The sequence below is a fragment of the Homarus americanus genome, unplaced genomic scaffold (assembly GCF_018991925.1).
Source record: "Homarus americanus isolate GMGI-L3 unplaced genomic scaffold, GMGI_Hamer_2.0 scaffold59441, whole genome shotgun sequence".
Taxonomy (NCBI): Eukaryota; Metazoa; Arthropoda; class Malacostraca; order Decapoda; family Nephropidae; genus Homarus; species Homarus americanus.
The window spans coordinates 270,105-285,371 of record NW_024755046.1 but is presented as its reverse complement, the minus strand read 5'-3'; the positions used below and the strand labels follow the sequence as shown (position 1 = coordinate 285,371).

Sequence of the window (15,267 nt, the reverse complement as noted above, 5' to 3'; positions counted from 1 at the left end):
TCCTTCCTGCTCCTTGAAACACTACTATGAGTATCCTTCCTGCTCCTGAAACACTACTATAAGCATCCTTCCTCAAGGTTCCCTTTAAAAACACTGTTTATAAGCATCCTTCCTGCTCCCTCGAAACACTACTATGAGTATCCTTCCTGTTCCTTGAAAAACACTACTTATAAATATCCTTCCATCTCCTTGGAAACACTAGCCACTTAAGTATCCTTCTTGCTCTTGAAACACTACTATAAGTATCCTTCCTGTTCTCTTGAAACACTACTATGAGTATCCTTCCAAGCCTTGAAACACTACTATAAGTATCCTTCCTGCTCCCTGGAAACACTACTATAAGTATCCTTCCTGCTCCCTTGAAACACTACTATACATCCTCCTGCTCCCTTGAAACACTTACTATAAGTATCCTTCCTGGGCTCTTGAAACACTACTATAAGCATTCTCCCGCCTCCTTTTTGAAACACTACTATGAGTATCCTTCCTGTTCCTGAAACACTACTATAAGCATCCTCCTGCCCTGGAACACTACTATAAGTATCCTTCCTGTTCCTTGAAACACACTACTATAGGTATCCTTCCTGTCTCTTTGAAACACTACTAAGTATCCTTCCTGCTCCCTGAAATGACCACTATAAGTATCCTTCCTGCTCCTGAACACTACTATAAGCATCCTTTCTGCCCTTGAAACACTATTACTACTATAAGTATCCTTCCCTGTTCCTGAAAAACACTACTTATAAGTATCCTTCCTGCCCTTGAAACACTACTATAAGCATCCTTCCTGCTCCTTGAAACACTACTATATAAGTATCCTTTCCTGCTCCTTGAAACATTATAAGTGTCCTCCTGTTCCTTGGAAACACTACTATAAGTATCCTTCCTGCCCTTGAAACACCAATATAAGTATCCTTCCTGCTCCTTGAAACACTACTATAAGCATCCTTCCTGCTCCTTGAAACACTACTATAAGTATCCTTCTGGGTTCTTTGAAACAGTACTCATAAGCATCCTTCCTGCTCCTTGAAACACTACTATAAGTTATCCTTCCTGTTCCTTTTTGAAACTCTACTATAAGTATCCTTCCTGCTCCTTGAAACACTACTATAAGTATCCTTCCCAGTTCTTGAAACACTCTCCTTCCTGTTCCTTGAAACACTACTATAAGTATCCTCCCCGTCTTGAAACACTTCTATAAGTATCCTTCCTGCTCTGAAACACTACTATAAGTATCCTCTGCTCCTTGAAACACTACTATAAGCATCCTTCCTGCTCCTTGAAACACTCCTCCTTCCTGCTCCTTTGGAACACTCACTATAAGTATCCTTCCTGCTCCTTGAAAACACTACTATAAGCATACTTCCTGCTCCTTTTGAAACACTACTTTCAAGTATCATCCTTCCTGTCTTTTTGAAACACTACTAGTATGAGTATCCTTCCTGCTCCCTTGAAACACTACTATGAGTATCCTTCCTGCCCTTGAAAATTTACTCACTATGTTATCCTTCCTGTTCCTTTTGAAACACTACTATAAGTATCCTTCCGGTCTTGAAACACTACTATGAGTATCCTTCTTTCTGGTTCTTGAAACACTACTATATGTGATCCTCCTGCCTCCCTGAAACACCACTATAAGTATCCTTCCTGCTCCCTGGAAACACTACTATAAGTATCCTTCCTGCTCCTGAAACACTACTATAAGTATCCTCCTGCTCCTTGAAACACTACTATAAGCATCCTTCCGTCTTTTGAAACACTACTATAAGTATCCTTCCTGATCCTTGAAACACTACTATAAGCATCCTTCCTGTCTTTGAAACACCACTATAAGTATCCTTCCTGCCCTTGAAACACTCTCCTTCCCAAGGTTCCTTGAAACACTAATTATAAGTATCCTTCCTGTCTTTGAAACACTACTATAAGTATCCTTCCTTCGTTCTGAAATTACTATAAGTATCCTCCTGCTCCTTGAAACAGCAGTACCATAAGTGTCCTTCCTGCTCCCCTGAAACACTACTATAAGTATCCTTCCTGTTCCCTTGAAAACACTACTACAAGCATCCTTCCTGCTCCCTGGAAACACTACTTATAAGCATTCCTTTCCTGCCTTGAAACACTACTATAAGCAGTCCTTCCTGCTCCTGAAACACTCTCCTTCCTGCTCCTTGAAACACTACTATAAGCATCCCTTTTCCTGCTCCTTGAAACACTCTCTTCCTGCTCCTTGGAAACACTACTATAAGTATCCTCCTGCTCCTTGAAACACTACTATAAGTATCCTTCCTGCTCCTGAAACACTACTATAAGTATCCTTCCTGCTCCCTGAAACACTACTGATAAGTATCCTTCCTGTTCCTTGAGACACACCTTCATGCCCTTTTGAAACACATCTCACGCTCCTTGAAAACACTACTCTTAAGTTTCCTTCCTGTTCCTTGAAACACTCTCCTTCCCTGCTCCTTGAAACACTACTATAAGTATCCTTCCTGCCCTGAAACACTACTATAAGTATCCTTCCTGCTCCTGAAACACTACTACAAGTATCCTTCCTGCCTTGAAAACACTCACTATAAGTATCCTTCCCTGCTCCCTTGAAACACTACTATAAGCATCCTTCCTGTTCCTTGAAACACTACTATAAGTATCCTTCCTGCTCCTTGAACACTCCTTCCTGCTCCTTGAAACACTACTATAAGTATCCTTCCTGTCTTTTTGAAACACCACTATAAGCATACTTCCTGCTCCTTGAAACACTACTATGCTATCCTTCCCACCTTGGAAACACTAGGCATGAATATCCTCCTGCTCCTGAAACACACTACTATGAGCATCCCTTCCTGCCCTTGAAACACTACTATAAGTATCCTTCCTGTTCCTTGAAACACTACTATAAGTATCCTTCCTGCCCCTGAAACACTACTATGAGTATCCTTCCTGTTCTTGAAACACTACTATAAGTATCCTTCCTGTCTTTGAAACACTACTATATATCCTTCCCGTTCTTGAAACACTACTATAAGTATCCTTCCTATTCTTGAAACACTACTATAAGTATCCTTTCTTGTTCCTTGAAACACTACTATAAGCATCCTTCCTGATCCTTGAAACACTACTTCATAAGTATCCTTCCTGCTCCTGAAAACACCACTATAAGTATCCTTCTGGCTCCTTTAAACACCTCCTTCCTGTTCCTTGAAACACTACTATAAGTATCCTTTTCCTGCCCTTGAAACACTACTATAAGTATCCTTCCTGCTCCTTGAAACACTACTATGAGTATCCTTCCTGTTCCTTGAAACACTACTATAAGTATCCTTCCTGCTCCTTGAAACACTACTATAAGTATCCTTCCTGCTCCTTGAAACACTCATTACTATAAGTATCCTTCCTGCTCCTTGAAACACTACTATAAGTATCCTTCCTGCTCCTTGAAACAAACACTACTATGAGTATCCTTTCCTGCTCCTTGAAAACACTACTATAAGTATCCTTCCCAGATCCTGGAACACTACTATAAGTATCCTTCCTGCTCCCTGAACACTACTATGAGTCCTTCCTGTTCCTGAAACACTACTATAAGTATCCTTCTGCTCCTTGAAACACTACTATACATCCTTCCTACCTGAAACACTACTATAAGTATCCTTCCTGCCCTTGGAAACACTACTATGAGTATCCTTCCTGCTCCTGAAACACCTCACTATGCATCCTCCTGTTCCTTGAAACACTACTTCATAAGTATCCTTCCTGCCCTGAAACACTACTATAAGATCCTTCCTGCTCCTTGAAAACACTACACACTATAAGTATCCTTCCTGCTCCTTGAAACACTACTATAAGCATCCTTCCTGTCTCTTGAAACACTAATTATAAGCATTCTTCCTGTTCTTGAAACACACTACTATGAGTATCCTTCCCTGTCTTTTTGAAACACTACTATAAGCATCCTTCCTGCTCCTTGAAACACCACTATAAGCATCCTTCCTGTTCCTGAAACACTACTATAAGTATCCTTCCTGCTCCTGAAACACTACTATAAGTATCCTTCCTGCTCCTTGAAACACTCACACTATAAGCATCCTTCCCTGCTCCTTGAAACACTACACTCCTGCTCCTGGAACACTCACTATAAGCATCCTCCTGTTCCTGAAACACTACTATAAGCATCCTTCCTGCTCCTTGAACACCACTATAAGTATTCTGCTCCTTGAAACACTACTATAAGTATCCTTCCTGTCTTTGAAACACTACTATAAGGTCCTCCTGGTTCTTTGAAACACTACTATATATCCTTCCTGCTCCTTGAAATACTACTTATAAGTATCCTTCCTGCTCCTTGAAAACACTACTATAAGTATCCCCTTCCCTGCTCCTTGAAAACACTACTATAAGTATCCTTCCTGCCTCTTGAAACATCTACTATAAGTATCCTTCCTGCTCCTTGAAACAGCAATTATAAGTATCCTCTCCTGCTCCTTGAAACACTACTTTATAAGTATCCTTCCTGGTTCCTTGAAACACTACTATAAGTATCCTTCCTGCTCCTTGAAACACTACTATAAGTATCCTTTCCTGTCTTGAAACACTACTATAAGTATCCTTCCCTACTCCTGAAACACTACTATAAGTATCCTTCCTGTTCTTGAAACACTACTAAGTATCCTTCCTGCTCCTCTTGAAACACTCTCTCTTCCTGCTCCTTGAAACACTACTATAAGTATCCTTCCTGCTCCTTGAAACACTACTATAAGTATCCTTCCTGCTCCTTGAAACACTCTCCTTCCTGCCTTGAAACACTACTATAAGTATCCTTCCTGCTCTGGAAACACTACTAAAAGTATCCTTCCTGCTCCTTGAAACACTACTATAAGTATCCTTCCTGTCTTTGAAACACTACTATAAGCATCCTTCCTGCTCCTTGAAAACACTAGTATGAGTATCCTTTCCTGCTCCTGGAAATGACTACTATGAGTATCCTTCCTGTCTTTTTAAACATCACTATAAGTATCCTCTGTTCCTTTGAAACACTACTATAAGCATCCTTCTGCTCCCTGAAACACTACTACATATCCTTCCTGCTCCTTGAAACACTACTATAAGCATCCTTCCTGCCCTTGAAACACTACTATAAGCATCCCTCCTGCTCCTGAAACACTACTATAAGTATCCTTCCTGCTCTTTTGAAACACTACAATATAAGCATCCTTCCTGGTCCTGAAACACAATCCATAAGTATCCTTCCTGTTCCTTGAAACAGTACTATAAGATCCTTCCTGATCCTGAAACACCACTATAAGTATCCTTCCTGCCCTTGAAACACTACTATAAGCATCATTCCTGCCCTTTGAAAACACTCCTTCCTTGAAACACTACTTATAAGATCCTTCCTGTTCTTGAAACACTACTATAAGCATCCTTCCTGTCTTTTTGAAACACTAATTATGAGTATCCTTCCTGCTCCTTGAAACACCACTATAAGTATCCTTCCTGTTCCCTTGAAAAACACCACTATAAGCATCCTTCCTGCCCCTGCTACTTTCATGAGTATCCTTCCTGCTCCTTGAAACACTACTATAAGTATCCTTCCTGCTCCTGAAACACTACTATGAGTATCCTTCCTGCCCTTGAAACACTACTATAAGTATCCTTCCTGCTCCTGGAAACACTACTATAAGTATTCTTCCTGCCCTTGTTCGACTACTATGGAGTATCCTTCCTGTTCCTGAAACACTACTATAAGTATCCTTCCTGCCCTTGAAACACTACTATAAGTATCCTTCCTGTTCCTTGAAAACACTACTATAAGTATCCTTCCTGTCTTTTGAAACACTATGCATATCCTTCCCTGCTCCTTGAAACACTACTATAAGCATCCTTCCTGCTCCTTGAAACACTACTATAAGCATCCTTCCTCCTTGCAAAACACTACTATAAGCATCCTTCCTGTTCCTGAAACACTACTATAAGTATCCTTCCTGCCCCTTTGAAAACACTAACATAAGTATCCTTCCTGCTCCTGAAACACTACTATAAGTATCCTTCCTGTTCTTGAAACACTACTATAAGTGTCCTTCCTGTCTTTGGAAACACTACTATAAGCATCCTTCCTGCTCCTTGAAATACTTCACTATGCATCCTTCCATGCTCCTTGAAACACTACTATAAGTATCCTCTGCCCCTTGAAACACTACTATAAGTATCCTTCCTGTCTTGAAACACTTATAAGTATCTTCCTGCTCCTTGAAACACTACTATAAGTATCCTTCCTGCTCCTTGAAAACACTACTATAAGCATCCTTCCTGTTCCTGAAACACTACTATAAGTATCCCTTCCTGCCCTTGAAACACTACTATAAGCATCCTTCCCTGCCCTTGAAACACTACTACAAGTATCCTCCTGCTCCTTGAAACACTACTAAGCATCCTTCCCTGCTCCTGAAAACACCACTATAAGCATCCTTCCTGCTCCTGAAACACTCTCCTTCCTGCTCCTGAAAACACTACTATAGTTATCCTTCCTGCTCCTTGAAACAAACACGCATTATAAGCATCTCTTCCTGCTCTTGAAACACTCTCCTTCCTGCTCCTTGAAACACTACTATAAGTATCCTTCCTGCTCCTTTGAAACACTACTATAAGTATCCCTCTGCTCCTTGAAAACACTACTATAAGTATCCTCTTGCCCTTGAAACACTACTATAAGCATCCTTCCTGCTCCCTGGAAACACTAGTGAGTATCCTTCCTGCTCCTCGAAACAATACTATGAGTATTCCTCTGCTCCTTGAAACACTACCATAAGCATCCTCCTTCCTGTTCCTTGAAAACACTACTATATATCCTTCCTGCTCCCTGAAACACTACTATGAGCATCCCTTCCTGCTCCTTGAAAACACTACTACAAGTATCCTTCCTGCTCCTTGAAAGCCACTTACTTATAAGTATCCTTCCTGCTCCTGAAACACTACTATAAGCATCCTTCCTGCTCTTGGAACACTACTATATGATCCTTCTGGTCCTTGAAACACAACTATAAGTATCCCTCCTGTTCCTTGAAACAGTACTATATGGTCCTTCCTGGATCCTGAAACACTACTATAAGCATCCTTCCTGCTCCTTGGAACACTACTATAAGTATCATTCCTGCTCCTTGAAATTTCCTCCCTGTTCTTGAAACACTACTATAAGTATCCTTCTGCTCCTGAAACACTACTATATATCCTTCCTGCTCCCTTGAAAACACTACTATGAGTATCCTTCCTGTCTTGAAAACACTACTATAAGATCTTCCATGTTCCTTGAAAACACTACTTATAAGTATCCTTCCTGCTCCCCTGGTGTTACTACTATGAGATCCTTCCTGCCTTGAAACACTACTATAAGCATCCTCTCCTACCCTTGAAACACATCATGAGTATCCTTCCTGTCTTTGAAACAGACTACACTATAAGATCCTTCCACCTTGAAACACTAATATGAGTATCCTCTGCCCTGAAACACCACTGTAAGCATCCTTCCTGCTCCTTGAAACACTACCAAGCATCTTCCTGCTCCCTGAAACACTCTCCTTCCTGCTCCTGAAACACTACTATAAGCATCCTTCCCAGCTCCTTGAAACACCATAAGATCTTTCCTGCTCCTGAAAACACTACTATAAGTATCCTTCCTGGGTTCCTGAAACACTACTATTATAAGCATCCTTCCCTGCTCCTTGAAACACTACTTGACAAGCATCCTTCCTGCTCCCTGAAACACTATAAGCATCCTTCCTGTCTTGAAACACTACTATAAGAATCCTTCCTGCTCCCTTGAAACACTACTATAAGGTATCCTTCGCTCCTTGAAACAATTACTATAGCGATTCTTCCTGCCCTTGAAACACTACTATGAGTATCCTTCCTGTCTTGGAAACACTACTATAAGTATCCTTCCTGCCCTTGAAACACTACTATAAGTATCCTTCCTGTTCCTTGAAACACTACTATAAGTATCCTTCCTGCTCCTGAAACACTAATATAAGTATCCTCCTGCCTTGAAACACTACTACAAGTATCCTTCCTGCTCATTGAAACACTACTATAAGTATCCTTTCTGCTCCTTGAAACACTCTCCTTCATGCTCCTTGAAACACTCTCCTTCCTGCTCCTTGAAACACTACTATGAGTATCCTTCCTGCTCCTTGAAACACTACTATAAGTATCCTTCCTACTCCTTGAAACACTACTATGAGTATCCTTCCTGCTCCTTGAAACACTACTATAAGTATCCTTCCTGCTCCTTGAAACACTACTATGAGTATCCTTCCTGCTCCTTGAAACACTACTATAAGTATCCTTCCTGCTCCTTGAAACACTACTATAAGTATCCTTCCTGCTCCTTGAAGCTCCTTGAAACACTACTAAGTATCCTTCCTGCTCCTTGAAACACTACTATAAGTATCCTTCCTGCTCCTTGAAACACTACTATAAGTATCCTTCCTGCTCCTTGAAACACTACTATAAGTATCCTTCCTGCTCTTTGAAACACTACTATAAGTATCCTTCCTGGTCCTTGAAACACAACTATAAGTATCCTTCCTGTTCCTTGAAACAGTACTATAAGTATCCTTCCTGATCCTTGAAACACTACTATAAGTATCCTTCCTGCTCCTTGAAACACTACTATAAGTATCATTCCTGCTCCTTGAAACACTCTCCTTCCTGTTCCTTGAAACACTACTATAAGTATCCTTCCTGCTCCTTGAAACACTACTATAAGTATCCTTCCTGCTCTTTGAAACACTACTATGAGTATCCTTCCTGCTCCTTGAAACACTACTATAAGTATCCTTCCTGCTCCTTGAAACACTACTATAAGTATCCTTCACTGTTCATGAAAACGCTACTATAAGTATCTTCCTGCTCCTTGAAACACTACTATAAGTATCTTTCCTGCTCCTTGAAACACTACTATAAGTATCCTTCCTGTTCCTTGAAACACTACTATAAGTATCCTTCCTGCTCCTTGAAACACTACTATAAGTATTCTTCCTGCTCCTTGAAACACTACTATGAGTATCCTTCCTGTTCCTTGAAACACTACTATAAGTATCCTTCCTGCTCCTTGAAACACTACTATAAGTATCCTTCCTGTTCCTTGAAACACTACTATAAGTATCCTTCCTGCTCCTTGAAACACTACTCTAAGTATCCTTCCTGCTCCTTGAAACACTACTATAAGTATCCTTCTTGCTCCTTGAAACACTACTATAAGTATCCTTCCTGCTCCCTTGAAAACACTACTATAAGTATCCTCCCTGCTCTTGAAACACTCTCCTTCCTGCTCCTTGAAACACCACTATAAGTATCCTTCCTGCTCCTTGAAACACTGGCTACTATAAGTATCCTTCCTGGCTCCTTGAAACACTCCTCCTTCCTGCTCCCTGAAACACTACTATGAGTATCCTTCCTGCTCCTTGAAACACTACTATAAGTATCCTTCCTGCTCCTTGAAACACTACTATGAGTATCCTTCCTGCTCCTTGAAACACTACTATAAGTATCCTTCCTGCTCCTTGAAACACTACTATAAGTATCCTTCCTGCTCCTTGAAACACTACTATGAGTATCCTTCCTGCTCCTTGAAACACTACTATAAGTATCCTTCCTGCTCCTTGAAACACTACTATAAGTATCCTTCCTGTTCCTTGAAACACTACTATAAGTATCCTTCCTGCTCCTTGAAACACTACTATAAGTATCCTTCCTGCTCCTTGAAACACTACTATAAGTATCCTTCCTGCTCCTTGAAACACTACTATAAGTATCCTTCCTGCTCCTTGAAACACTACTATAAGTATCCTTCCTGTTCCTTGAAACACTACTATAAGTATCCTTCCTGCTCCTTGAAACACTACTATAAGTATCCTTCCTTCTGTTTAATATCTGTTAGTGGTTAACCTTTAAACAAGTAGAAGTTAGCTGTGGGGACGGTGGTCATCATCAGTGTAAGTTAGCTGTAGGGACTGTGGTCATCATCAGTGTAAGTTAGCTGTGGGGACGGTGGTCATCATCAGTGTAAGTTAGCTGTAGGGACTGTGGTCATCATCAGTGTAAGTTAGCTGTAGGGATGGTGGTCATCATCAGTGTAAGTTAGCTGTAGGGACTGTGGTCATCATCAGTGTAAGTTAGCTGTAGGGATGGTGGTCATCTTTAGTGAATGTTCTATGTTCATTACATTCCACTGCTTGCATATACATGGGTGAAGTAGGGAATGCTTAGCCATCAATTAAGGGTTAAAGGATTTGTTAGTGTATTCAGAAGATTTTTTGACATTATTCAGGAGCAAGACGACAGGGCGGCAGTATCCTGGCTCAGCTGGACTCTCTTCACGAGTATCACCATGAGTTAACAGCAAAGACTCAGCAGCTCCAACAAGTGGAACAACAGTTGAAGCATCTCCAGGTGTGTGAAATATCTCACTCTCTCTCTCTCTCTCTCTCTCTCTCCAATACAGTACAGTACTGCACCATACAGTACAGTACTACACAATACAGTGCAGTACTGCACCTCACAGTACAGTGCTTCACCATACAATACAGTACCATACAGTACAGTACTGCACCATACAGTACAGTACCGTACCATACAGTACTACACCATACAATACAGTACTGCACCATACAGTACAGTACTACACAATACAGTACACTACTGCACCATACAGTACAATACTGCACCATACAGTACAATACTACACCATACAATACAGTACTACACCATATAGTACAGTACTGCACCATACAGTACAATACTACACAATACAATACAGTTCGACATCATACAATACAGTACCATACAGTACAATACTGCACCATACAATACAGTACCATACAGTACAGTACTGCACCATACAAACCACTACCATACAGTACAGTACTGTACCATGCAATACAGTACCATACAGTATAGTACTGCACCATACAAACCACTACCATACAGTACAGTACTGTACCATGCAATACAGCACCATACAGTACAATACTGCACCATACAATACAGTACAGTACTGCACCATACAATACAGTACTGCACCATACAATACAGTACTGCACCATACAGTAAAGTACTGCACCATACAGTACAGTACTGTACCATGCAATAGTTCCCAGTATAGAAGTGCACCATGCAGTACTACACAAATACAGTACTGCACCATACAGTACTATCGTGCACAAAAGTCGTGTCCACTACCCAGCCAGTGAGGTTTCGAATAGCCTTGAGTCTGAAGTTTCGAAACAGCTGTGGTAAATGCTATGGTCGGCCAACAGATGTCGCCCACTGTAGTGTGTGTGTGGGGGAGGGGGGGGGGGATAGAGGAGGTGGAGGCTGGATGAGAGGCAGGTTTATTTATTATTTATACCACCATAATTTCAAGCTGCCTTTTTAACTACGTTTTGTCTTACAGTTGTTTCTTTATGGTTACGAATTCATGGAACAGGTGCAGTGCCCTGGGTGCTTATTGCCGCTCAGGTCACAATGATACTTTAAAGAATGGAATATATTAAGGATAAAAGTGAAATATGCAAGGATCAGCTAGTTTTACTCAGCGACCACGTCACAATTTTGTTGTTATTCCGACAAAGAGATTATGGTAATATTTATTTATATTCCACCCATCCTTTGCTTAATAAATATTTGTGATAATATGCAATATTATATAATTATATACTTATGTTAAAAGAGTGGAGTGAAAAAGTTATCAGTATTGTAAAATAGTATTCAGATTTAATCTACTTCCAATTCTTCCAAGTTCCAGTGCTTAAACACCCCACCACAATATGCAAGCTTCATATATTTTGGAGTGTGCTCAGTTACCGTTAATATTGTGTGGTGAACATCATGAGCATATCAATGATGGTAGCAATGTAACTATGTAATTATATTGTGTTATAAGACAACACATTCCATGACGTGTCATACAGATCATTGTATACCACACAATACATAATTTGTGGCTGTTAAGTTACTTTGTTATGAATTTTCATGCGATATAGTTTAAGACATCACTAAGGACATGGATTTAAGATAACACTGTAGGTGAGTTCATATATATTAATTGTATTTACAAACAATACTAAAATCCAAACAATACACCAATACCAACATCTTAGTATTTGGTCCAGCCACCCATTGCATTCAGGACTTCATCAAGGCGATTAGGGATGGAGTTGACCAGCTTCAGGCACACCCCTAGTCGTCGACGTATACTCTCCCACACGTCGTAAGCTTTGGCCTCTATTGCTGCACAGGTTCGCTGCTCCCCAATATCCCAATCACGTTTCATCATGGCCCAAATATGTTCAATCGGATTAATATCACATCCCAGTGTTGGCCAGTCGATGACCTCAATTTCAGGGTGATCCAGGAGGTAGTCCTTCACTATGTTGCTGGTATGAATGGGACTTGTCATGAACCAGCCTGATAGTGTGGGGGGCTGGAACTGCCATAGCCCAGACTGTAGGAATTAGCACTTGCTCCAGGATGTCTACATACTGCTCACCAGTGAAAAGGTCATTAATCTTGACCTGTTCACCTGGCCCATGTGCCCACATCCACCCCCAGAATGACACTGACACCCTTCCACTCACTGCACGATGTTGAATGTGTTTCTCTGGGGGGCCGCCAGCACTGCCGTGCTTCGGCTCCCACTGACCTGAACACCATTCCATCGGTAAATATAATGGTTCTCTATGTGGAAGGTGTTCCAATGCAAAGCCGAGTCGACACTCCTTGTGAGTAGGTGTTCGCCACCCTTTGTGAGCTGGAATATGGCAGTCGATCCCGGCTTCGTGTCTCGTCGTCATGTGATGGCAGTTGAGGCCCAAATTTCTTGTATGCTCCACTGATGTTCGCATTGGATATGCCGTTGCAGCTGCCACAATCATGGCGTCCATCCTTGCTGACGTTACTCGTGACCTCCCGCTTCGAGGTTTCGTCTCCACTGAGCCCTCTTCCTCCCACCGGCGGATCCACCTCCTAATCGTCTTGGTGCTCCTCCCCACTTCGACAGCATTGTTCGGCACAGTTGCCCCGGCTCTCCACATCCCGATGATTTGGCCTCGCTCAGCAATCACTGCCGACGAATTTGCTCGTCCTGCAGGCATATCTGAAATGGCAGAGTAATATTATGTTGTGGTAACTGATGCAGGCTTTTATATACTAGAGTAAATTAATGGTATTAGTAACACCTAGGTTAAGTATTATTACTCTGACATAACGTTTTGGTAAATCTTTTTGGATCAACTGCCCAAGAAACCCTTCCTATTTCATGTATTCATAGTGAACTGCAAGTGGATCCTCCCCCCCCCCAAACCTCCACCACCACCCCTGCGACTGTAGAGTGAACATTCGCCGATAATCATCATCATCATCAAGATTTAGTTTAACCAGACCACTGACACCCATTTGAGTCTCTCCTAGGGCTGGCCAGAGGGATTAGTTAACATATATTTGTGTTTCTATAATTTAGTGTTATATTGTTTGGAGGAGATTACAGTATTTCAAAAAGGTCAAAACTGAACTTAGGAAAATTTTGGGGTCTCTGCTAAAATATCTTACATTGTAGGGTTAGTGAAGCACATTGTTCGATACCGATTATAAATAGGGCATTCAATGAGAATATGTTGGACTGTTATTTGTGTTCAGCAGTTGGAGCATATAGGTGGGGCTCCATTAGGGGAAGACATGAGTTGGCCATGCGTCAATCGCGTATGCCCAATTCTTAGACGATTCAGAATAGTTTCGTGATGTCGAGAGGATTGCTTTGATGATGACCAAGGATAAACTGATGATTTGATAATTTTTAGCTTATGACTTGTTGGTTCATTTTCCCAGGACTTTTGCCAATCGTCAAATATTAATTGTTTATAGGTAGTTAGCCTTGCCGATAATCAAAATATATGGTTTTCCACTGCTTTACATATTTCTTTGACAATTTTCAACTATGACATACTTATCTTCTATGAATAATTCATTTAAAATTTATTTTTTTACAAAGAATATTCACTGGTTCCAGAATGTATCTAAACTTACGCCAGTGATGGTCAAGTCTGGTCTTAAATAAGTTCATACTTGGTGCTATCACAACACTACCGGTAACTCTAAATACAAGGGGGAGGAGCCATGTCGTCGGTTCTGTGAGTGTTCATTACAGAAGTGCAATTCGTCGCCATGGGTAGAATAGGGGGAGGGGGGTTGGGGAATGCAGGGGAAGGTAATGTGATGAGATGGAATGTTCGATTGACGTTAGTCTTGGGGGAGGGATGAAGGGAAGAGGTGGGGGAGGGAGTGGAGTGGGGGGGATGGTGGTGTGAGGGAGAGAGTCGATTGTGTTTAGGTGTGGTAACCCACGATGCTCAAATTATGAGGTTTAATAGTTGGGTGGGTAGAGGGTGGGGAGGCTAGGCGCGGAGTTGGAACTCGTGAACGTATGATGTTGTTTAATGCAAGTTATGGAACATTACAGTATCTTCAAACGGGTTTTCACGCTATTAATAGGCCTTATGTAATCCACCAATAAGGATTACAACAGCACACAGTATGGCTGCAATTGGTAAGAAAAATAAAATATAACATGGCAAAATTTTTGCCCTGCGTAATTTTTACAACCCACCTCACGCCTAAAGTAAACCGAAAAATGCTTATGTGTATAGAAGATTTTCAACTCAATATCACATATTCTTTCACCTCTACAAATATCTGCTGTCACTCATGGGACACCCTGCAATAGTATAAGGACGACGGGCTATGCTGACAAATTAATGTGACTTACCTGTTGGTGACAACGATGGTAGGAATGAGACCTCGGCATGTTTCAGTGTTCGATATCACCTCCTTCCCCTGGTGTGGGTGGCGCCAACCTTGGTAACAACTTGTGTATTCTCCATTACTACCATTACTGGTAGTCACGGAGAATTAATTACTGGTGTGCCCATCAGTCTCACCGTCGTAGCCATGAACGGCAGAGATATGCTCGTTGTAGTTCTTTTATTTACCCGTTATACATGTCTCACCATGCTTAATAATATTAACTATCTTCATGACATTCTTATTGTTATCAGTGTTTGTGGAATTCACGAAGAAGTCTGTTTAAGAAAACTTGGGCGATAATCTTGCCAGCTACAGAGAGCAGCAAGATCCCACGGTAGTTGCCACAGTCTGACCGATCTCCTTTGTTGTTATAAATATTGACAATGGAGGTGTCTTTAAGAGCTTGGGGGATTTCCT

At 41.2% G+C, this 15,267-nt stretch overlaps 1 protein-coding gene across 1 annotated transcript in view; it reads left to right on the top strand.

The window, feature by feature from the left end:
• Positions 1 to 10,321: 10,321 nt before the first annotated feature.
• Positions 10,322 to 15,267, top strand: part of LOC121856145 (structural maintenance of chromosomes protein 2-like) — a gene marked incomplete at its 5' end in the record, with an annotated part of 63,060 nt that continues 58,114 nt past the window's right edge. Inside the window, one exon of the mRNA XM_042351457.1 lies at positions 10,322 to 10,443. Coding sequence (XP_042207391.1) covers positions 10,322 to 10,443 — 122 coding nt within the window. The remainder of the gene's footprint in view (positions 10,444 to 15,267) is intronic.